The 23,147-nt window shown below is 36.3% G+C and overlaps 2 protein-coding genes across 3 annotated transcripts; both read right to left on the bottom strand.

Annotated features, from left to right (window-relative positions):
* Positions 1 to 1,861: 1,861 nt before the first annotated feature.
* Positions 1,862 to 18,712, bottom strand: mpp2a (MAGUK p55 scaffold protein 2a). Of its 2 annotated transcripts, none has more exons than XM_051886647.1 (13): positions 18,557 to 18,712; positions 14,268 to 14,316; positions 12,874 to 12,971; positions 11,127 to 11,279; positions 10,879 to 11,034; positions 10,149 to 10,376; positions 7,849 to 7,980; positions 7,508 to 7,610; positions 6,661 to 6,729; positions 6,387 to 6,548; positions 4,544 to 4,746; positions 4,106 to 4,234; positions 1,862 to 4,022 (listed from the first exon to the last, which is right to left on the bottom strand). In XM_051886647.1, exons 2-13 carry the CDS (start codon positions 14,296 to 14,298, stop codon positions 3,846 to 3,848), a joined length of 1,641 nt encoding a protein of 546 aa, XP_051742607.1. In that variant the 5' UTR covers positions 14,299 to 14,316; positions 18,557 to 18,712; the 3' UTR covers positions 1,862 to 3,845. The 2 variants fall into 2 exon arrangements, with proteins under 2 accessions (XP_051742607.1, XP_051742606.1); XM_051886646.1 differs by having other exon boundaries at positions 12,874 to 12,974; positions 18,557 to 18,710.
* Positions 18,713 to 19,273: 561 nt separating this feature from the next.
* On the bottom strand, positions 19,274 to 22,589 carry pyya (peptide YYa). Its single transcript, XM_051886661.1, has 4 exons — positions 22,422 to 22,589; positions 21,560 to 21,747; positions 20,170 to 20,250; positions 19,274 to 19,601 (listed from the first exon to the last, which is right to left on the bottom strand). Exons 2-4 carry the CDS (start codon positions 21,745 to 21,747, stop codon positions 19,577 to 19,579), a joined length of 294 nt encoding a protein of 97 aa, XP_051742621.1. The 5' UTR covers positions 22,422 to 22,589; the 3' UTR covers positions 19,274 to 19,576.
* Positions 22,590 to 23,147: the final 558 nt, after the last annotated feature.

Below are 23,147 nucleotides of genomic sequence, written 5' to 3'. Positions count from 1 at the left end.
CTACTAAAGACATATTTAAAACAGTTCATGTGAGTTCAGTGGTTCTACCTTAATATTATAAAGCAACGAGAATACTTTTTATGCGCCAACAAAACAAAATAACTTTTCAACAAAATCTAGTGATGGGCGATTTCAAAACACTGCTTCGAATCTTTTGTTTTGAATCAGTGACTCGGATCGCGTGTCAAACTGCTGAAATCACGTGACTTTGGTGCTCCGAATCACTGAATCGAAACAAAAGATTCAAAGCAGTGTTTTGAAATAGCCCATCACTAGATTTTGTTGAAAAGTCGTTATTTTGTTTTGTTGGCGCATAAAAAGTACTCTCGTTACTTTATAATATTAAGGTAGAACCACTGAACTCACATGAACTGTTTTAAATATGTCTTTAGTAGCTTTCTGGGCATCTGAAAGTGTTAATTATCTTGCTGGCAATGGAGGCCTCACTCACCATTTTTTTTTGTCAAAAATATCTTAATTTGTGTTCTGAAGATGAACGAAGGTCTTACGGGTGTGGAACAACATGAGGGTGAGTAATTAATGACATTATTTTCATTTTTGGGTGAACTAACCCTTTAGTTTGATGTCTTCCCTGTGCTAATTTCATGCAGCGAAATGTTTTCCATGGAATGCACATAAAATACTGTAAGTGTGTTCACGCCATGTCGTAATTACGAGATTCACAAAAGCGTTCACATCCTCGTAATTACAAATTGTAAACTCGGAAGACCTCCGATTTGGAGCACGTGACCGCTGTACACCTGACCACTGCAGATTCGTTTTGGCTTGACCGTGATCTGAACAGCTCTGAGAAGAACGTCACGTGTTGTCATCTCACATGCATTTACGGTAATTACGACATGGCGTGAAGGATGTCATTTGGTTTTTAAAATACGTTTGAATGAAAACTTGTGCACTTAATACTTAGTGTTTTATAAAAGGCACTCGAGATGCTGCATAATGACTATATCAAGGTTGCAGTTGCCGTCTTTTGGCGTATTCCGTCTTTTGTTTTCGGAAAAACAAGCAATTCCCCTTCAAACAGCGATGAACAAACTTTTGCTCAAGATTAATTTGTAGTCTCTAAACAATAAACTTTTAATGCTGTATTAATGAAAAATTCACTATTTTCAGCAAAGGTCATATTTGAGGCACTTGGTGAGTAGACAGAAACGAGATATTCATTAAATGTTCATGTAGTACCTTTATGGTAGATGTTCTTGGTCCGACGAACATCATTGTGCTGCTCTAGTCTGGGCAATTTGGCATACAGCCGCTGAAGTGATAGGCCTATAATTGTGGGACAAACTCTGGCCTCTGGTGGTGAAGCTGATCAAAACTAAATCATGAGAAAATGTGAATGATAAAAAATTAATGAGCTGATTAGAATTTAAGCTAGATTAGTCAGTTAATTTATGTAAGAATAATCAGTTTGAAAATAAAGTGAATAATTTAAAGTAACAAAAACATTGTATTGTATTACTTTTATTACTTTAAATTTAGCACAAAACAATTGCCGTGTGTTTGTGTGTGTACTGTATTCCTGTCGCCTTCCACCTATTTTTATGTGAATTTTGGGATATAACATAAAAAATGCTGCATTGAAATGCCAAGATGCGCAAAAATATACAACAACAACAACAAAAAAACATGCGCATAAACTGATGAAAACACATTTACCCTATAAATCCCTCAATGCGCAACAAAAAAAACTTTTAACTTTGCCTTGATTGATAACTGGATTTACTGGAATCATCATAAGGGGTCAGTTGTAAGCCGAAAGGCCTATAAAATGCTGTGAATATTGTTTGGGACTTTGATTGACTAAATATTGCAATTAGTTATTCATTTTTTTCACACATTATTTCCCCAAACATTTTATTTCAGAAATCAGGCAATTTACAGATTGTTCTTCTAATCATACACTGATTTTGCAAGTGAAACATGACTACTATACAGTATCTGCTTCTAGCTTATACCATCTGATATGTAGAAAATGTAATATCAATATCAAAACTAAAATCCAAATTCAAACACCTTACACCTAGTATAAACAATAATAAACAATAGCTGCCAGTATTCAAGCCAAATACCATTGGCATGAATGGTAATCTGTGAATTTGAATTAGCACTGGAATTATGATATCCATAATAAAAAAGTAGAGAGGGTTTGCCTGTAAGAAAAAGAGATATTTTCATCCAATCAGCATATACAGCATTATAATAAATATGTCATGATGTTTTCAGCGAATAAGAGCAGATACACAGATACATGCAATGATGACATTTTACACGGACAGGATCTTCATAGATAAAAGATGTCATGCTCTAGCACTGTTCTTGCTTTCAATTCACAGATTTGTTTTTAATGTTTGGTCCTTCAACTTTTTGCCACATATTTGTATGTAGTATATAAATATGTAGTTGACTATGGTTGATAATGATATGGCGATCTACTAAAACAACCATCTGAAATCAGTACATGACTGCATTCAGTGACACCTTCTGTATTGTGTGTGCAAAACATTATCTGCCTGCTGTTTCTATTTCTCATGCCCCTATCAGTGTGTCGAAATCACATTTCCAAATATTCCTGCCCTAAATTAAAAAAAGTGCTGCAATGTGAATGTAAAAGAAACAAATTGTACAAAAGTCATGTGCCTGACGCAACAACAGGAGCTGAAGCAAAACAGAGCCTTATAATAAAAATATAATTCAGAGATGAAACACTGTCCAATCATCTACCATCTATGTCATCAGAATGGATGTACAGTATACTAAACTGTGGATCAAACTATTAACAAATACACTACATTGCAAAAAAACAAAAAACAAACTTAACTTCATAAATTTACTTGAGAAGCAAACCTGCATAAGACTTGTTTTCAGAGAATATATACTATTGTTCAAAAGTTTGAAGATTTCGTTTTTCAATGTAGTTTTTATGCTCATCAAGGGTGAATTAATTTGATAAAAAATACAGTACAAAGAGTAATATTGTAAAATATTATTAGAGTTTAAAAAAATATGCTGATTTGATGCTCAAGAAACTTTTATTTATTATCAATATTGAAAACAGTTGGACTGCTTTATATTATATTTATTTCATTCTTTGATGAATAGAAAGTTCAAAATTTAAAAGAGAAATCTTTTGTAACATTATAAATGTGTTTACTGTCCCTTTTGATCAATTTAATGCATCCTTGATGAATTATTCATTTCTTTCAAAAAACTGACCTCAAACTTTTGAACATAAGTTTATATATAGAATATATTGTTTATATTTTAATAGTTTAACCATAAATCTAACAAAATTTTGAGTTTATGCTTAAACTAAGAAAATATTGTCTGAATTGCAAATTGTTGTATCAGATTATTAATGATTAATTTAAGGTATATTCTACAAAATATAGTTTTATCTTACACAATGTTGTGTCTGAAGAAAATCCCTTATTTTTAAGGGATTATTCTTTTTATCTTAATCATTGAAGAATGTTAAGATATTTTTACCAGACAAAAAAAAAAAAAAAAAAATGATTAAGACTAAACTTTTTTATGTAAAATTCAAAAATTAATCTTTAATTTCAAAATGTATTTGAACAGAAATGTGAATGCTCATGCTGTAAACAAAAAGATTCTGAGACAAAGATGGGGCTAAATTCTGACACAAGATATTCTGGTTTTGAGGTTTGTATCAGAATGTAGCCGTGATGGTGATTTCGCAGACACACTCACACCTGATCTCTCTGGTCAGTGAACACCCTTGGAATGAGGTTGATGATATAAACCAGGTGGCACTGACATAAAGTGTCACATGAAACATCCAATAGTTGCTATACTGAGCTCTAAAAGACCCACCCAACCGGAACCCACTGCTGAGCTCCCTTTAACTGCTCTAGGGAGGATTTGAGGGTCCTGTACGCCTGTTCCAAATCTTCGTTCACTATGGTGAGGTCGAAGTAGTGTCCGTATACTCTTTGAATCTTGGCACTCTCATCCACTGTCCTCTTTAGCTCTGCATCCTGAACAAAAGAGACATTTTTAGGATGGTCAAAAGATTTTCATGAGAACCAAGTTTAGTAAACAGATACTGAGTAGGACTTACTGTTCGTAGTTTGGTCGCCACTCCTGTCTCGATCCCAGATCTGTTCATGGCCTTAAGAGCCTCAAACTCAGGGGCTTTGATGAACACCACATACGGCAAAAACTCTGAAGTCCTGAGGACTTTTAGGGACTATGGCAAAAAAAAAAAATCAGACTTAAAACCTGGTTTTCATGCACTACTACAAAACAACATCATATGCTTTGACTCTTAAATAAAAGTTCTTAAAAGAACCATTTTCTTCTTAGAGTGAAGAACATTTTAATAATCTAAAGAAACTTTTTCTCCACTGTAAAGAACCTTTTGTGCAATGGAAAGATTTCAAGGATGTTAAAGGTTCTTCATGGAACTATCGATGCCAAAGTAGAACTTTTATTTTTAATAGTTTATGGATCTCATTGATGTTGCATTATCTTGTCCGTAGTTAGAAAGTCACAAGACCTGTGGGTTGACGTCCAGGATGCAGATGCGTCCAGCCTCCACTACTTCATGGATGGAGTCGATCTTGGTGCCGTAGAGGTTACCGTCATATTCACCATGTTCAAGGTAGTGGCCAGCTTTAATATCAGCTTCCATCTTACTCCGGGATGTGAAGGCATACATCATATTTTCTCTGTCTGCTGATTTGGGCTTCCTGGAGGTGTCTGTGGACATTTATACAAGAACAGGCCAGTGAACATCAGATGATTCTTTATTTTCTGTTTATTAACAGATTAGCAGCACATATTCTCCAAAAAATAAAAAAACATCTCACACTAAAGGGAAGAAATACTACGTTCACACTGTCAGTTTTTAGGATTGACAACTGCATTTAGGTCTGAGTCTCAAAATGTCTAGTGCAAACAGCAACTTACAGTAGTGGCTTGAATACTGTCTATATGAATGTTTTGGGTTTAGAATAAGAAGTCGTTTTCATCACATTAGACGTAAGATTATTAATGAATGTGCACATATTGGCCCGGTTTCACAGACAGGGCTTAGCCTAAGCCAGGATTAGGCCTTAGTTAAATTAGGATATTTAAGTATCTTTTATGTGCATCTTGAGACAAAATAATGGCACTGACATATTTTAAGATCTGTCAGTTCAAGATACTTTCAGTTAAAAGAGCTCAAACATGCATTTTAGTCTGGGACTAGCTTAAGCCTTGTCTGTGAAACTGAGGGATTGTGAATTAATTTAAACTCAGGGTACATTTACATGACAACAATGTAAAAATGGAAGTTTCGCTCACGGACGACAACGTTGTCAAAACGATCCCTGTTCACACGGATCTGCGAAAGCGACTAAAAACGCTGTATTATTCATGCCAGGCCAGTAGTTGGCAATGTCACTTTGTAAAGAAACCCCTTGCACCTATAGACTGAACACATAATATGCATGTGCATGACGTCACCGTTTTCACAAATTCGCATTTTTGTAGTTTACACAGAGACAATAACTGTATTGCTTTCAAAAACTTGCACTTTGCAACAAGTTTTCAAAAGTTTGCATTTTTAGGTCCTCAGAAAACGCAGTTGTTGTGTAAATAAACAGCATAAAAAGTTTTCCATTTTTAGTTGAAAACGGTGTTGTGTAAACGCCCTTTAGTTAACTAGCTTTCCTGGTAGCCTTCAGTAAATTTACTTGTCTAAGAAAATAATGTATAAGAATATAAATATCAGCTGACCCTATGTTTAAAAATGTTTACTGTATCAAACAAAGCTCAGCTTTGGGAAGGGAAGAGATACAGGGTAGATACAAGTTTCAAGATACGGAGACTGAGAGAAAGAGAGAAGGTGGTGGAGATGAAAGAGGAAGAGCAGGAATTGAAACATTTCTTATTTGAAAGTGAAAGTGACGTGTAGCCAAGTATGGTGTCCCAATTTGTGCTCTGTATTTCACCCATCCAAGAGCGCACACACAGGAACATACCAGGGTAGTCATTTAGGTGCCTTGCTAAAGTGCACCTCAGTTGTGGGTAACAAGAGTGGAAGAGAGTGCTGTTCATTCACTCCCCCCACCTACCTTTTCTGCCGGTACTGAGACTCGAACCCACGACCTTCAGGTTACAAATCCAACTCTAAATCCATTAGGCCACAACTGCCATTCACAAAGGCCAGGCCATTCCTGTTTGGAATATGTGATCATTCATTGCATGGTTTTTAATTTTCTTGGCCTTCAAACGTCTTAAAATCCTCCAACCCCCCTAGCAAGCTTCATTTTGGGACCTCAGTATTTATAAAACCCTGGTCTGAACCCCCCTAAAACGGAGAATTACGCCCGATACACCCAGAGAAGACTCACAGGGGATGGTGGTGCCGTAGTGCTGAGGGTCTGACACTAGCAGCTTATTCTTTAGACTCCGTCGGCCCACTCCAGGTGCACCAATCAGAATCAGGGTCTTCCTGCGAAATGGGGGGACTTTTGCAACCTCCTCATAGATCAGTAACTCATGTCTGTCAAAATCTGCCAGGGAATAAAAGAGAAATAATAAAACACATAACAATAACAAGCTTGTTGAGTGTTGAGTTTCAAAAGACACAAGATATACATTTGAAGAAAAAAAAGAAAACCTAACCTGCATTTTTTGTAGTCAGATACATCATTTTCTTCTTTTTCTTGCCAACCATTCCAGTGCAGAGATTGGCTGCAATACACAGTGATATTATTTTTAGATAAAAATATTTACAGCATTATCGAACCTTAACATAAGTTTGGTTAACTATAACTTTAACTGTTTGCATTGCTGTATGAATGTTTGATTAGAGCCATGATGTGAAGTCAACAGTCTGGAGAAGAAAATTTCAGAGAAATTGGCGGTCGGTGCTGCTTTATAAAGGCAGAGAGCCAACCACCATTCATGCACTGAATGCCATTGCCACGCTGTTTTCTTTATTTATCTGTTTTATTTTTTTTATTTTTTTCTTCTGATCTGCTCCATACTTTGAGAACCACTGGATTTAGAGGATTTGACATAGTAATTGTTCACATTAAATCCACCAGGTGGCAGTATACACAAATCAACCATTCAGTAGGGTAGATTTAAAAACAGTTAAAAAAAAAAATGATATTTTTATTCAGCAAGGATGCATTAAATTGATCAAAACTGACAGAAAAGACATTTATGATGTACAAATAAATGCTGTTGTTTTGAACTTTCTATGACTACCAGTCAAAAGTTCAGAGTAATTTGATTTATTGATTGAAAATCCAGTAATCAGAGATACAGTAAAAACAGTAATATTGTGAAACATTATTACAATTTAAAATAACTGTTTTCTATTGTAATATATTTTAAAATGTAATTTATTCCTGTGACGTCAAAGCTGAATTTTCAGCATCATTACTCCAGTCTTCAGTGTCACATGATCCTTCAGAAATCATTCAGATATGATTAATTAATCCATATATTTATATATGAGCACCTGCTGGTGACAGCTCGACATCTCTCTTCACAAAAGCTTTCCTCTTCTCCTCCAGAAGTTGACTGGGAATCAGGCCAGCACTGCCTCCCTCTACACGACGTGCCTGCAAAGATATATGACTAATGTACAGCTTTCAGATGGTAATATTTTTGTAACATTGTTCTATATCATAAACAAACATATTTTTATGTGTGTTTGTTAGAAATTCACTAGACTGAAAGACAGATTTTACATTTTAAATAAAAAGCAGATAAAACTTTAGGTCCTTTAAAAGGTAAATGAACTATCTGGCATGTCATTTCGCACAAAATATTGTAGTGCTTCTAAGTGGACCAACCAACCTGCCACCAGTTCACATCTTCCTGGTTAACAATCTGCAGAATGTCTCCACTTGAGAACATTAGTCCCGCCTCCTTGCAAGGGATGAGGTTGTCATTGGCAGGGTCATAATCAAAATGGCACTTTACAAAAACCTGTAGAGACAAGGATGAGGGTGATGCTGACTGAAATATAGTTTACATTAAAGTTACTGTTTTCATTCGAAAATTGAAAATGATTCAAAACATATATAAGAAACGAGGTCAGTTATTCTAAGGCCTTTGACCTAAATGCCCAGCCTATTTGAATGTTAAAATGATACACCCCATCAAACAACAATATAAATGTTGTCTGGACAGATTATAGGATCGGGAGGTGAATAGTACAATGCTGGAAGTGTTGGAAGTGTTGACCGTCTATAACATGTTTCTAACCTTCCTGTCTGCTCTCACAGTAAACACATCTGGCTTTAACTGAGAGCAAAATGCTGCGCTCACTCCTTACTCTGGTATCCATGACAACTATAAAAGAGCAGCAGAGAAAAACAAGAGGAAAGTAGGCAGCAGTGATGTGCATATATGGAGCCACCAAAACCACTGGTCACCTGAGACATAACACCAAGTGTAAACAGGGTCACTGATGCCCTACGCACGTAAGTACCCTGGCAGTGAGACTCTGGGTGCTAAGTTACTTTTTCAAATAAGTAACGCAAGTTACTTTTCCACATTTATTGACTGACAGCTCTCCTGTCCCCATATTGAGAGAAATAAAGGTCAGAGGTGTTGTGCACTATGTGAACATGATGGTTATTGTAGTTCTAGACTAAATGTGAACATGCATTTACTCATCTCACTTACACAAACACATTCAATATTCCTCAAAATGAATAAAAACAGTGAAATGCAATCTCTGATTTTTACGCAAACCTGTAATAATTAACTATGTTAAATTACACAAATATACTTTATGTATTTAATCTCACTTTATCAACCAGTGTCTTTGCTGCTGACCTTCAATGATCTAATTCAACCATACTAATAAGCAAAAATTACTTTATATTACATTTAGAAATAAGAGTGTTGAACTTCCTCCTCCTGTATCCTATTCTTCTTTAATCCAGAATAGAGTACCTCAGGGATGACGTCTTTTTGTAGGCCAACCCGGAAGTTAGTGGCGCACGGGTTCCCTCGATCGAAAGCCAATGCATTTTTCCCATAGACTTTTGGAAAATCGCAAAAAATAAGCTCTGTGTTTAACAAAGGGTTATGACACTTACACGTTTTGTCTATCAAGATAATCTTTACAAGTTAACACAACATTTATACATTTTGAAGCCTAAATTAAGTCGTCAGATATAAAAAGCTAACAGTATATAAGCTATAAACGGACTACAGCACACCATGGTCGCGGATCAACGTCACCACCACCAAGCTTCCTCAAACTTTATTTAAAAAGCAACTTTATTTAAAAACATGTTCGCAGATTATGATCTGCGCTGTATATGAATACTTATCCACTTTTTCATGAGAAATGCTGTCCAAATGTCCTGTTTGTCGTGATGACGTCTAAAGTCCCCGCCAAAGGACGTAGTCCCTTTTAGCAATTTGTTAGCAACCGCCGTTTTTAAGACACAATAAAGGTTTAAAAAAATTCACAAGCAGGTTATAACTGGTGTGTTTTATGTCATAGGTCAAAACATGAAAATATTTAGAGGCTTTGTTAACCACAGATCTTATTTCAGGCGACTTAGCAAAAACCCATTCAAAAAACCCATTGACTTCGGGGCGATGGAACCGGAAGTCCTAAAATGCTAACTCACTTCCGGGTTTTGCCTACAAAAACACATCATCCCTGAGGTACTCTATGGCAGCACAGCTGAAAGGTTTGTTTGAGCTGCGCCCTCTACTGTACAGGCATAAATATGCATTTCCTTCAGCCTGAGGCTTATTCATTTCACTTTTGGTGTGAAAGGGCCTTTCCATTTGCCAAAAATAGAACTTTTTTTATTTTTTTTTTGTTATTAAAAAACAAACAAGCAAGCCCAGCCCAGGTGAGAAAAAGTAATGCAAAAGTAATGTAACACATTCTCTTTCATAAAAAGTAACTCAATTAGTTACTTTTTTAGGGAGTAACACAATATTGTAATACATTACTTTTAAAAGTAACTTTCCCCAACACTGAATCCAACAGTTACTTTTCTTAAATGAGACCGACTCGATGACATATGCAGCCTTCAAATGCAACCTCCGGAGGACGCAGCCTTTGAAATGAGACGCAGCTTCTGAACGTTTCCTATTCTGTATTTAGGGGGAGGGGATGGTACCTGTTTTGGGGGATGTGGCTCCTGGTAGCTGGGAAGGATTTTGAGCACCACACTGCCGCTGGCCTCCTGCAGCATCTCCTGCAGCACACGAGGGTCATCACCCACCTCTCTCCCATTCACCTCTTTGATGATGTCACCCACGTGGAGCAGACCCTGCTGGTCGATCATCCCCCCGTGGAGGATACGTGCAATCACCAGCTCTCCGTTCTCAATACGGAACGTCACACCCTGACACAACAACATGACACGAGCTCAGAAACTAGTGGTCAAAACACTCTCTGAGCAAAGAATTCACATGACTTTACCGTGATATTTTTATATTCATGTACTATTTCAGAGCAGAGCATACCAACAAAAAATGTATATATTCACTGTAGAATTTCATATAATAAATATTAATGTAATTTTATTTTTTAGAGCAAGCATAACTATGAATTTCATTTAATCCTATTGTTATGCTCTGATCTAAAATATATTATAATTTAATAAAACATTACTATTAAATGCAAAAATATTTAAATAATATATATATATTAGTTAATATACAATGCATATTTATTATAGAAAATTTTTATATGAAATCTATTTTCTATACAATGTATATTAATCTCATATTTTAGAGCAGAGCATGACCATACATTTCATTCAATCCTTTTAATATAATATTAGTATTATTAGTATATAATTTAATTACTATTATATACAAAGTATACACTGAATGCAGTCTCACCAAGTGCTCTCCAGCCACTTTGCGAATGCCCACCATGCGGATGGCATCAGCTGGCACTGGTACGCTGTTGATGGGCGGCTCCATGAAAGCGCAGGGGCTCGGGGGCGGAGTCTCACACGTCTGAGAGGCCACAGAGTCGTGGGTCTCCAACAGAGACTGATCAACAAAAGCATAGAGTGTCAGGCATTAATCAGACTGTGTATTATTCTCATTTCATTTCACAGTTTTGTTGAGCTGCAGCTGTGTACCTGGAAGTGCGGCTGGTTGAGAATGCGTGACAGCTCTGCAGCGGTGTTGCTGCGGTGTGTAAAGGGGCTCAGCTCTCTCAGGATGTCCTGCACCAGCTCCACATTATTGTCCCTCACGGCCTCCAGCCGTGTCTCCTCCAGACTCTCTGCACTCTGAGAGATTATTCAGGTTTTAAATGGCACATTAATCAACGGTTATTAGTTTGTCTTTCATGAATGCCTAATTTGCATTCTTTATTTATTTCAGAATGACTAACAGCCGGCAGCATATTTTAATTAATTCCTCGTATTCGCTACGTTATGGGGACCAAATATCCTCACAAGTATAGTTCTGTCATGACAACTTTCGGAGTGTTTGGCATGGTAATGGGTATGACAATGTTGTTTGTTCGATCTTGGCGGAATAGATCTGCTACGCTGCTGCTGCTTTTATTGCTGCTGCTGTTGGTAATTGCTGCTGCTGCAGAGCAAGTACAGGACTTGCTACTGCCAATACATACACGACACGCTGCTGTGATCAAGTAAGACATGCTTCTGCTGTACAATATAGCGTACATGAATTACCCGTAGCAGATCTATACAGGTGGAGCCGGGGAAGATGGAGGGTTTCTGAAGCGTGCTGCACTGCTAAGGCAATGCTACCAAAGTATTTTGAAGTTTGAGCACGCAAGCTCATTGGCTACTGATACAGCAGGAAACAATTAGCTGTGCCCTATTGATAATGATGGATTATGAGCAGGCTGAGTTAAAGGACCTATTAGCCTGCGCCATCTAGAGTTTCATGACAGAACTTTGTATCAATACCAGTAAATTTTGACCTTGTGGGGACATTTTTTGGTCCCCATGAGGAAACAAGCTTATAAATCAAACAGAATTATCTTCTTTGAAAATCTGAAATAGCAGAAAGTTTTCTGTGATTGGTAGGTTTAAGGGTAGGGTTAGTGTTTGTACAGTATAAAAACCATTACGTCTATGGGTACCCATAGTACCCATAAAACATTGAACTTAGTGCGTGTGAGTGTGTGTTTGTTTTGTACTTTATTACATACAATATTGGCAAAGCGTTATACATAAAACAAGTAATGATAAGAAAAAAGAAAATTGTACAATGTTATAATATCAAAATAACAATATATATATTAAGACATTTATAATGTATTTACTCTTACTCATTATTTACTATTTACTTAATTATGTCTGTCTATGTATCCCAGTGTTTCTTATACAAAAAGGTTCTAATATTTATCAAGATCCATCCTAATATAGGATAATATCAACAACTTTGAGACACTAAATCAATATGTCAACATTTATTTTATCTCTCGTATCACACTGCGGATTCGCATTCTATTGTTTAATACAAAACGGCATCTTGTATCTCAATTATCGACTGTATTGAAAATTACCTCAAAGGACATTGGTATTAATATTAAAGTATTACTGTAATATTGTTGCAGTGTTTGTCTTGTTTGCAATGCTGATTGTTTTGTACATTGTAATGGACTTTTTTTTTTTTTTTTTTTTAAAGTGGAAGCATTAAGATAATATACCATATGTAATATAATTGTAATAAAATACATTTTAACTCAAATCAATATTTCATAAATGTATTTATTTGGTGACTAGATAATAGGATTATGTAATGTAACGGGATAATGTACTTTTTTATTTATTTATTTATTTTTTGGATTGACTGCAGCATGTTTGGGTCTGAAATTACCCTACTGTATGCAGAAAGAACACTGACCACTGGGCTCTCCATGATGCCCTTGAGGAAGATGAGGTCCAGGTCATTGGCAGTGGTGGAGCTGGCGCTGTCACTCAGTGTGTCCAACACCTGCGGCACTGCTGGAGGGAAAAGACAGAGAGACCTGATTATGCAGCTGCTTATGAGATACTGTGTTCTTTGATTAACTCACACAGTCTGTTTTATACTTATATCTTCTCACATGGATGACATTATGTCTTTTTTTAAAAGTACAGCTGAACTGTATTTGAAATATGAATTTGTAGTATATGTGAATCTGGTTTTTGCCAGACATTTGCCAGAGTTTTTCCAGAACACTACCTTTAACTATTGAAATTTGACTGGGAGTGTATATGATATGATGTAGAGGGTTTAAACTACAGTACAAGACTGACCTTTTAGGGTAGATCACAGCCCCTTAATCTATGAGTTTCTATGAGAATCACACACTATGTATTAGCAGACACTACAGGGCAAGAAAATGTCAAGTGGAGCTCCAGGGCATGGTATCACTAAAGCTGGGTATCCCTGTGTCTGTGCCAGCCATCTGTGGCACAAGTGTGTCCGTGTTTATAAGTACAGCGCCAGGAAAATCCTCACCACAAATGATCAAACTACCTTCAATGACTTTCAGTTATGTAATTTATCTATTATGATTTGTACTGTTTTGGCTTAACTTCAAAATCTTATAATGATTTAAACAGCTTTGTTGTGGCTACTGTTTACGCCAAAGGCACAATGCAACACTAGTTTGCTCTACTGGCGCTAAGCCATCTGCATTAGGGTCCAAAGAAGTACAAAGAAAAAAATATATGCTGTAAATAAATGCTTTTTTTATTAGATGGAAAAGTTCTTTTTTGGGGGTTTCTCTCAGGGGTTGATTTTCATTAAAAATAACTGATTTTTTTTTTTTTTCCATTTTGCTATATGAAGATCACAATAAAACACTCTTGACAACATTTCACCATGCATTCATAATTTGTCTGGCAAATACCAAAAAATATTTTTTTTTTATTGTGTCTATTTAGAATCAACAAAATGCTACCTATGACATTAAAATAAGCAAGTCAAAAGAGTTGGCCATTTTATCATAAAATATGTCACTAAACAAAAAGTGTGATTTCATCACGGTTATTTTTATCACATAATGCTGTTGAACACAATACATAATTTGCATAATTTGAAATGTGATAGAAATGACAATGGTGGAACTATTCATGACAGTTCAGAAAAAGTGACAAAAATATCCTGTGATGCATGTACGTTCACTTTTGGACATTGTTATTAGACACATCAAATAAACTAGTGACAGTGTAAAAAGTGTGTTTTAAAGGTTAAAAGTTATTTCATAAAAGTCCACAGGGCCAAAAACACTCTTATATGATGATACTTACCATGCTCTGTGCCGGTGGCTGCCACAGGCATGATGTTTGAAAACTGCAACTAAAGCATCAGAGAGAGAGATGTAACATTAATATTTTACACCATCATTAGGACTAGAGGGTAAGCAGAGAAAATATGGGGAATAAAAATAAATATAAAGGAGTGGGGGTTTACTAGTAAGCTGTGGTTGCTATAGTGATATATACAATAAAATGAGACATGCAGTCTTTTGTGTGTGTGTTAAGAGGTGGGAGGGAGAGAATGAATTGTTTTTAGGGGGGTGCTTGGATTCAGCCGTGTCCTCCATATGAAACAATGACAGGGAGCAGGTGCACGAGTCGCAGGAGGAGAGAGGGGAGATGGACGGTGGGAGTGACAGAAGTGCTGAGAGTAAGACTGAAAGGTTTTATATGTATTTATTATACGACTTTCTGGAATACTTGACTCAGATTGGTCAATCGCTGCATCCTACTGTCAGATATTTCTATATAATGAACTAAACTGTATAACTGACTGCTGTTCCTGGCAATAGATTAACTCCAAAGTCTCGTAGATAGATAGATAGATAGATAGATAGATAGATAGAGATGTTCCTGCTGTGAAACTCTGTAAATGGTTTTACTCAGTAAGCAAGTACAATAATCCTTCAAAAAAGGATCAGAGGAGTTTAAGACCTGACACACCTTCTCTCTCCTTCACACACACACACTGAGAGAGAGAGAGAGAGAGAGAGAGAGAGAGAGAGAGATAAACACCTCATCAAACTATTAGCAAACAAGTATTTTCTCGCTGTAGACATCTGTTGTATTTCTCACGAACAGTTGCACTATCAATATTATAAAACAGGGTGTACTATGTAATGAATGTACTGATACAGCACACAGAGGGCAATAAATCAGCCGTGTTTACTCTAGAGACGATTACACTGCCTTCGCTACTTAAGCTCATAGAGGGATCTTTCCATGGGGGCATTTACAACGCACCGTTCTACTAACATTATAAGGCTTTCCAAACAAATAATGGGATTTCTCAAAAATCCCATGCAACCATTTTCGCATACACTGTATGACGGAGGTGGTTGCTATAGCAATCCTTTTTCTCCCACATGTTACGTAGGTTCTGAGCTGAGTGACTAGCTTACTTCCCTAAAGGGGAAAGTAGCTGCCTTACATACCAGCGGCCCAGAATTGAAGCTGAATTCCAGGAAGTCAGAAAGTCTTACTTAAGAATCAGGACTATTTCAATGCTTATTATACAGATAGTTCACCCAAAAATGAAAATACTGTCATAATTTATCACATTTGATGTCATTCCGAACCTGTATGACTTTCTTTCTTTTTTAAAAGAAGATATTTTGAGAAATGTCTCAGTGTTTTTTTTTTCTTACACAATGGAGGTCAATTGGCGTCAAAACTGTTTGGATATCAACATTCTTCAGAATATTCCATTTGTGTTCCAAAGAAGAAAGACTGTCATAAAGGTTTGGAACAACATGAGGCCGAGTAAAATGAGGATAGAGTTTGAACACTTTGAACATGACACAGTTTAATAACACCAGAACAGTCCTGAAATCACTTGACAGGGTTTAGCTGAGTCAGTACTCTGTGTAAATGAGGTAGAGGGTAAACAAGGTCAAAAAAGCCTGCTTTTGATACTTTAGGAATAAAAAAAAAAAAAAAATGTAGAAGAAAAGATGTTAAATTCTCTTCTTTTTTGCATTTCACCTCTCTAGTTTGTCTCTAGTCTAGATTTCTAAAAACACTTAATGTTGCTGGCTCTAGAACAAATTGCTTATTTTAAATTGCAAAAAGCATAAATGTAATGCATGGTCTAATTATTGTAATAATTATTTTAATTTATTTTAATAATGAAATAAAACAGACATAACATGGGATCTTGATCACATGGTTTTGTGATGCAAGTGTGAATCTGTTGTTTATGTAGCTGAGATCAGTCCCAGCGGGATGGAGAGGTCAGACTTTGCACACACCTCAGTTTCATTCTCACACTCTAGTTTATTCACAAGCATGACAAGGCTCAGAGAGATGCTGCTAAACTGGGATGAAGTGTCAGTTCAGTTCAGTTCAGTTCGGTTCAGTTCAGGCAAACACAGACACTCATTTAAATGGAGTCCAGTGCCTCATTGAATATATAGGTGTTGTGAACGCCTCAACCACCTCTGATGTCTGATTGTCCACTAGTTATTCTAGCATTTTTAATCACAGAGCACCTCAGGGCTCCATCTTTTTTGCTTTTATTAACCCACAAAACAAACAGATTTATTGTTAACCTACAGGCGCACAGCTTGAGAATAACAGGACATAAATAGCTCCTCTAAAACTTTAAATATTGAACACCACAGTTAGCAAAATATTAGCATAAATCTTGCAGAAAAAAACAAAGTAAAGCAAATTATAGTGTCAGAACCTACTTATAAATAAATTTATATTTGAACCCATAAATCACTTAAAATGTATGAATAATATGCTAGTTGCTGAATAATATGCAATTGGTTGTTATTTTAGTATCACTAAGATTATAGTTTTTACTAATATTTGGGATCATTTTTTTTATTTTTATATTTTCCGTTTTCATTTTAATTTTAGTTAAAGTTTTAGTTATTTTGTTGCATTTTGTCATTTGTTGTCGATTTGTTGTTGTTGTTGTTTTTTTTAAATGTATATATAGTTTTTTTAAATTTAGGTTTTAGTTTTAGTTATTTTAATACATCAAGTTAAACTAAATAAAAATGAAAATTGTTTAAATAATTTCAATAATTGTTTAAATAATTTTTTAAAAATATTTTATTGTATATCAGTTAACCTTTATTTCATTTTAAGTAATAAAAATGTGTTTTTAAGGTTTTAGTTAACTATGATAACCCTGGCCCAAATCATTTTTGGGGCCACTATATTTAGTGTATGTATTGATTAAAATTAATATTTAAAAAACAGCACACCTCAAAACAAAGCAAACTACAGGGATCAACAAAAATGTTTTTTTTTTCTCCCACTTGCTGTATTTAGTATTTAAAATATATTTTAAAATAATTCATCAAAATATTATTATTTAATTATATTTGCAACAATATCCGGAAATTATGCAGGAAACCCCAAAACAGCAATAAGTTCTGTCGACTGGCTGAAACTCTCTCAGACTGGCTTTAGCTGAAGGGTCTACTAATGTTTGATGTCAGTTGACATGGAGAGCTGTCAGCCGAAGCCAAACATGGGATATGCTCAAGCTCACATTTCAAACAGACTGCTCCAGTGCGTTTTGGCCAGGTGTGAATGCAAACTCGGCATCTGAGTGAGATGTTCTGAGAGAAGGCACGAGGGGGTCTTCCTCGAGCCCTTTATAAAAGGGAGTGATGGTGAATTTATTATGTATTAGCAACTCCTGGAGCCCCCACCTCCTTCCATTGCCATCCTTCCAGCAGACCCCACTGAGCCCCCCATGCTAATGACACCCTGGTCTGGCCCAGCCCACATCACAAGCAGCCATGCTCTCCATCTGCTCCCTCGAGCCAGAAAAAGGCATGGCCCATCTGTCTCCAACACACACAGATAGATCTGCATCCCGTTTAAGGAACCATAACAAGAAGCTGAGACTATGCCATATTATTCTCTGCATTTAATCATCTGGTTTTGACAACATAAATAATATTCCTATATAGGTTATTAACGCTTTAAATCTGCTGCTGTAATGGTATCATGAATAAGTTTTCAGTCACAAAACATATAAAAACCAATCACATTAGAGGACCAGAACTAATTTCTGTATAATAATGTCTCCTATAGCCTTCTACTTCAGAGCTCTCATAATAAGATTTCTTCATAATAATGCTTCAGTTCTTTTGTACCTTAATAAAGTATAGCTCAATTCATACAGTGTATTTCTACATTCTAATCACAGGTTCTCTTGCAGTTATGGGCTGAATAACTGTAATAAGTGCTGATGATAATGAAAAAAAGAGAAGAATTCAAGAATTTCACTCACCGCCAACAATATGGACGGAACGATACCATTAAATATCTGATGAAGTCCCAAATTACACTTATAAGCATTCACATCTTGATGAATAAAAGAATATCATGCCAGTGGAGAACAACAATACCCACCGACGCGCTAAACAACAGATGAATTAACCGTATAACAACAATAAGACGACAACACTATACTATACAGTGGATGAAACGATTATATGGTTTGCGTCCCTGAATGAAATACGTTAGAGGGCTACATCAACACACAAAATACATAATTCTGAAAATATCTGTATCATAAAAAAGATACTAACCTTTCCCGTATAGCTGCGTTACGTTGTTTTGATTATGTGAGAGGTGTCTGAACCGCTACAAAGCATCAAATCAGAGTCTAGTCATTGCGTAGACATAAAGGGGCAACGCTCAAACGTCTCAGTAGGTGGGACCCACCAGCTGATGTTTAGGGCCGTGTTAATTATGGAATGTTCTCGACAGCCCGCTTTAAATGTTCTCCACTCATTTACATAACAGTGCCAATCAGTTCAGTAACTTGCATTTGCAGGTTGAACGGCGAAAATGTCTTCTGCGTAATTTGTTAAAAATGTGTAGGCTATATAAAATACCGTCACATCATTAAATAAATATTAGTTAACAATATAGTGAGCCTAAGTGCTATTTGTCATTCATATACGTTTTACTTTTCAATTTTTTTTAGCAGTTGTTTTTGTAGAATGACATGTTAGCAATGACTTGTAGTTAAAGAAATTAATAAAACTGAGGTATTTTGCCTAAATGTTATTGTCGTGTTGGGTCTAAAAGAGTTTCGTTTTATGTTACAGGAGGGACATCTGCTGGTCATTTAGAAGTAACATTTTAAAGACGTATATTGAAGAAAAAAAAAAGAAAAGAAAACAAAATCAGACTGTAGGCCTATTATATTAAAAAAATTATAATTAAAGAAACTGACTTGTCATTTATCTGTATGGTATATGGTACAGCCTTGTCAAAAACCACCAGAGCAAAAATAAATAGCCAGATTCATCCAATAAACTTTTAATCACATAGAATAATTTACATGGTACAAACAGAAAAGCATAATTTCCATATGACACAATGAAGTATACACATATACACTTCCTATTATAATATATTATGTACAGTTGTTAATGAGATTTGTTCTGTGTGCACAAAAGAAATAAGAGATGATGTATATAATAAAGAGGTGGATGAGGTTGTCTGATGTTGACTGGTTCTCATTTAATTGTCTGGAGGTTTTCTGTGGGAGGCACAGGTGATCTTAGCTCAGGACAGGCAACACGGGGGGTCACTGAACTTCACCACATAAAAGAGTCATCATATCTGAAAGAGACGCATTTCATGAATAAATAAACAAAAAACATTTTTTTACTGTCATCAATATAGTATATTCCCTGTTCGGTATGTTTACTCTGATACTATTTCACCTTTAAATCTCTCCATCTTCTCATTAATGTTACAATTTCTGTCAGTCTGTTACAGTTTTCAATTAGCAAGCACAGTGAGATTTTTTTTTTTAGGCCTAATAAGGGCTGCTAAATGTCAAGGCCTCTCAAATATTCAGTGTGCGTCATGCTCCCTAACCCACTCCCTTCCTGAAGGACAGAGAGAAAAGAAGCCAGGGATCCCATCCGTCCCCTGATTCCTCAACAGGTGTGAAAAATTCATGAGTTGTTCCTCCTTCCCATTAACACACAACCTATCACCTATCTTTGTGAGTGAGTTCCTCGAGGATTTAAAAAACTACTTCAAATACCTTTAGAATACCATATAAATCAGGAAACTTACTTTTGTTTATCTTTTTTTCCTGCTTTATTGTTTTAAGTAGACTAATGAGTCTATTAATTGCAGCTAAAGTAAAAAAAAAAAAAAGAAAAAAAAAGACTCCCACCTTGATCTCTGTTTGTGCTCTGTATCGTCTCCGAACAGCAGCTCTGCCATCACATCTTCCGAAGTGGACCTTTTTCCATACCTGCATGTAAGAAATATGACAATTTATTCCCTCATTACTTCATTCCAGCCATGTAGCTTAGCTGGGAACATTTCAGTACTGAAATAATGATCTCAAATTGCTCACACAGTGAGCTCATTGTGGTGTGTGAAAGTGTCGGAAAGTGAAAAGAACTAGTCAGCCCACTTTATCTGTCAGACACCAATCACCGATATAAATACAGACTGTCTTTTCACCCCAGACGTTATGAATCTAATTTAGCAGTTAAATGTTTTTTTGACTGCTTGACAGCTGAATGTGCTTGAGACATGTCACCTAGAAGACTCTGACTTTTATCTCACAGATGATATGTATGAAGCTCTATATCTTTAGGAAAAACACGATTGTCAGTTTTAGAGAACATTAAGTGGAGAAAATGGAGAAAAGAGTTTGGATATGGACCTGAGACAATCATACTTGAGTATTACTTTCTCTCAGAACAGCATGTGTAAGATGAATAGGCATACGCTGAAAACAAGCTAAAGGGCAGTGGTCTGGCACTCGAATAAAAAAGCAATTTCATGCTCAGATTCTTCCTCAATAGATGCCTACAAGCAACATCAATGAGTCTGAGACTAAACTAATGTTATAGCTGTTTCTGAAACATGAGCTCTGCAGAATATCACCTGCTCCCTATTACCGACGTCCGGAATACTTTGTGAAGAGGCCAACATTCATTTACCGTAGTCACGGCTGTGACGTACACACGGTTTAGCTGCTTGAACCATCACATCTGTTTGTTTTATCTCAGAAATACATTAATTTTGACCTCTTAAAGGCAAGACTTTAGGTTCTTTGGCGAACTAACAGGGTATAAGAGAGAGGCCCTGGAACGAAGGTGTATTGTGGGAAGGAAAAATTATTAACTGTAAATGTTTTTATTGGAACGTGTTGATCATTGTCTGAGCCCTAAATGTCAAAGGCCTGTTAGGAGGAGACTATAAATATGTAAATAAATGTAGTCCTCTATAGGGCAGGGCTGAGCGAAACATCAATCTATGACAGATGAGTAGCCTGTTCAATCCTGGAGGCTTCTCCGAGGTGCATCTGTTGGGTTTTATCACTCAGATTTGTTATATGAAGAGCCGTTGGCCACTGAAAAGTGGACCATAATGCAATTTCAGAATCCTATTGCAGAACTTGGTCATTTTTCCTGATATATTAATGGGAGACGGTGCACTGACACCAACGGGAAATGATTTTTATCATGGTCACCTGGTCGATTATTGATAATAAGAACATTTTAAGCAAACATGAATAGTTTGTCTGATACACAGCGTGTCTTTCTCACCGTTGTCTCGTGATGAGGTTGATGTAGTGTCTCAGCGCGGTGTAATATTTGGCGAGTTCCTCCGGAGGAGCGTCATCTCCAGGATTCTCTGGTTTAGGCGGATACGCGTCCACAAAGGTCCCGAGACACAGGAGCACGCAGAAGAGGAGAGTAGCGATGACGGTCCAGGGTTTCAGCATGACAGCCATCTGGAAAATAAAACTCACGTTTTATTTATTTGCATAAACTAATGCACGTGCGTGGACTGCGTTTTATAAAACGTCTGAATAAACTGGGAAAGGGAGCGAGCGACAACAGGTGGGAAAGCGTGAATCAGTTTTTGATATGCATGTAGTAGTTGTTTAAAATACAGTTTTGTAATAGTTCTGCATGATAGTAGCTGTGCATGTTACACTGCAGTGAACACGATTGCAAAAACTTACAAAATATCTCTGAAATTCGGATTTATTTGTCAGAACTATCAATCGAAAATCAAACAAAAACAACTGAGATCAAGACGGTTTGAACTGCGTAAAGCAACGAAACACTAGTTTGCATAGGTGTTTAAAAGCATGATAAAAACTTTTTGTGAAACGATAGAATAATTATGAATAATCTGTTAATCTAGATGAATTTAGGCTAGGTTTGCGGTTGCTGTCCATGGTGCTGAATGCGCTCGTACTGACAAAAATAGCATTTACTGAAAACATCTTTTGTATCCGGCGTAATAATAAACTCAGAAAGAATTTAACAATAACGAAAACAATAATGCCTAGATTTCCCATCGCACTTCAAGGCAAATTTAGCATCCTTGGGATATTAAACGTATAACTTCTGATTTGGCACCTCCACATGCAGAATGATAATCACGATAAAAACTTACTTTCAGCAGTTAAAGAGTTTAGATGCAGTTATTTCTCTGGACTGGAAGCCTGAAGTTTCTTGTTCCAGTGTTCTTTTTGCGTCTTCCGAATCTTTGTGAGGTCTTTCAGAAATAAGAAGTTGTCCACTCACGGAACTGTTCTGTCCTGCCCGCACCTCAAGTGCTTTATATACAGTGCAGAGTCTTGCGTAAACACGAGACGGGCGGTGGAAATGACAGTAGTTCTGCCCCCCCAACTCCACATCATACGTCAATCATAAACACATTCGTAATAGGTACATCTCACGAGACATTTTCATTAAGATCATTGTTGATGTTCAGTTGCAGATCAATTTTAACGAATATGACACTTCAAATTATATATATATATATATATATATATATATATATATGCTTTTTCATGAAAGTTTATTTTCATGAAAGTTTATTAAACATAGGTTACCCTACTCTTTGTGAACAGATAGCAACAAGTGTCTGTCAAGTGGAACTTTAATCAAGTTCGGAGTGTTTTGCGTCAGAACGAAGTTTTTGATGAAAGGAATCAAGTTCGAGTGGCCTTGAATATACAACAAAAACAACAGATGACGCTCTATGAAAGATTGGCGTACCTTTTGATTGCACCGGTCAATCAAAACTCAAACACGACTAATAGAGCAATCAGTGCGTCTCATCTCATCAAGCTAACAATCTTCTAGATTGGACTGTCTCACTCTCATGGCTCCCTTT

This window comes from Ctenopharyngodon idella, chromosome 3, assembly GCF_019924925.1.
Source record: "Ctenopharyngodon idella isolate HZGC_01 chromosome 3, HZGC01, whole genome shotgun sequence".
Lineage (NCBI taxonomy): Eukaryota > Metazoa > Chordata > Actinopteri > Cypriniformes > Xenocyprididae > Ctenopharyngodon > Ctenopharyngodon idella.
This window is presented reverse-complemented; position numbering and strand designations above follow the sequence as displayed.

Excerpts from the sequence above, each read along its gene's own strand:
- mpp2a (XM_051886646.1), bottom strand. The coding sequence starts at position 14,298 with ATGCCTGTGGCAGCCACCGGCACAGAGCATG. Across the intron at positions 12,975-14,267 it reads AGCCACCGGCACAGAGCATG|CAGTGCCGCAGGTGTTGGAC; the intron begins GTAAGTATCATC and ends TTTTCCCTCCAG. Across the intron at positions 4,023-4,105 it reads TGGCGACCAAACTACGAACA|GATGCAGAGCTAAAGAGGAC; the intron begins GTAAGTCCTACT and ends TCTTTTGTTCAG.
- pyya (XM_051886661.1), bottom strand. The coding sequence starts at position 21,747 with ATGGCTGTCATGCTGAAACCCTGGACCGTCATCGCTACTCTCCTCTTC. Across the intron at positions 20,251-21,559 it reads AACCTCATCACGAGACAACG|GTATGGAAAAAGGTCCACTT; the intron begins GTGAGAAAGACA and ends TCTTACATGCAG. Across the intron at positions 19,602-20,169 it reads GAGCACAAACAGAGATCAAG|ATATGATGACTCTTTTATGT; the intron begins GTGGGAGTCTTT and ends CGTCTCTTTCAG.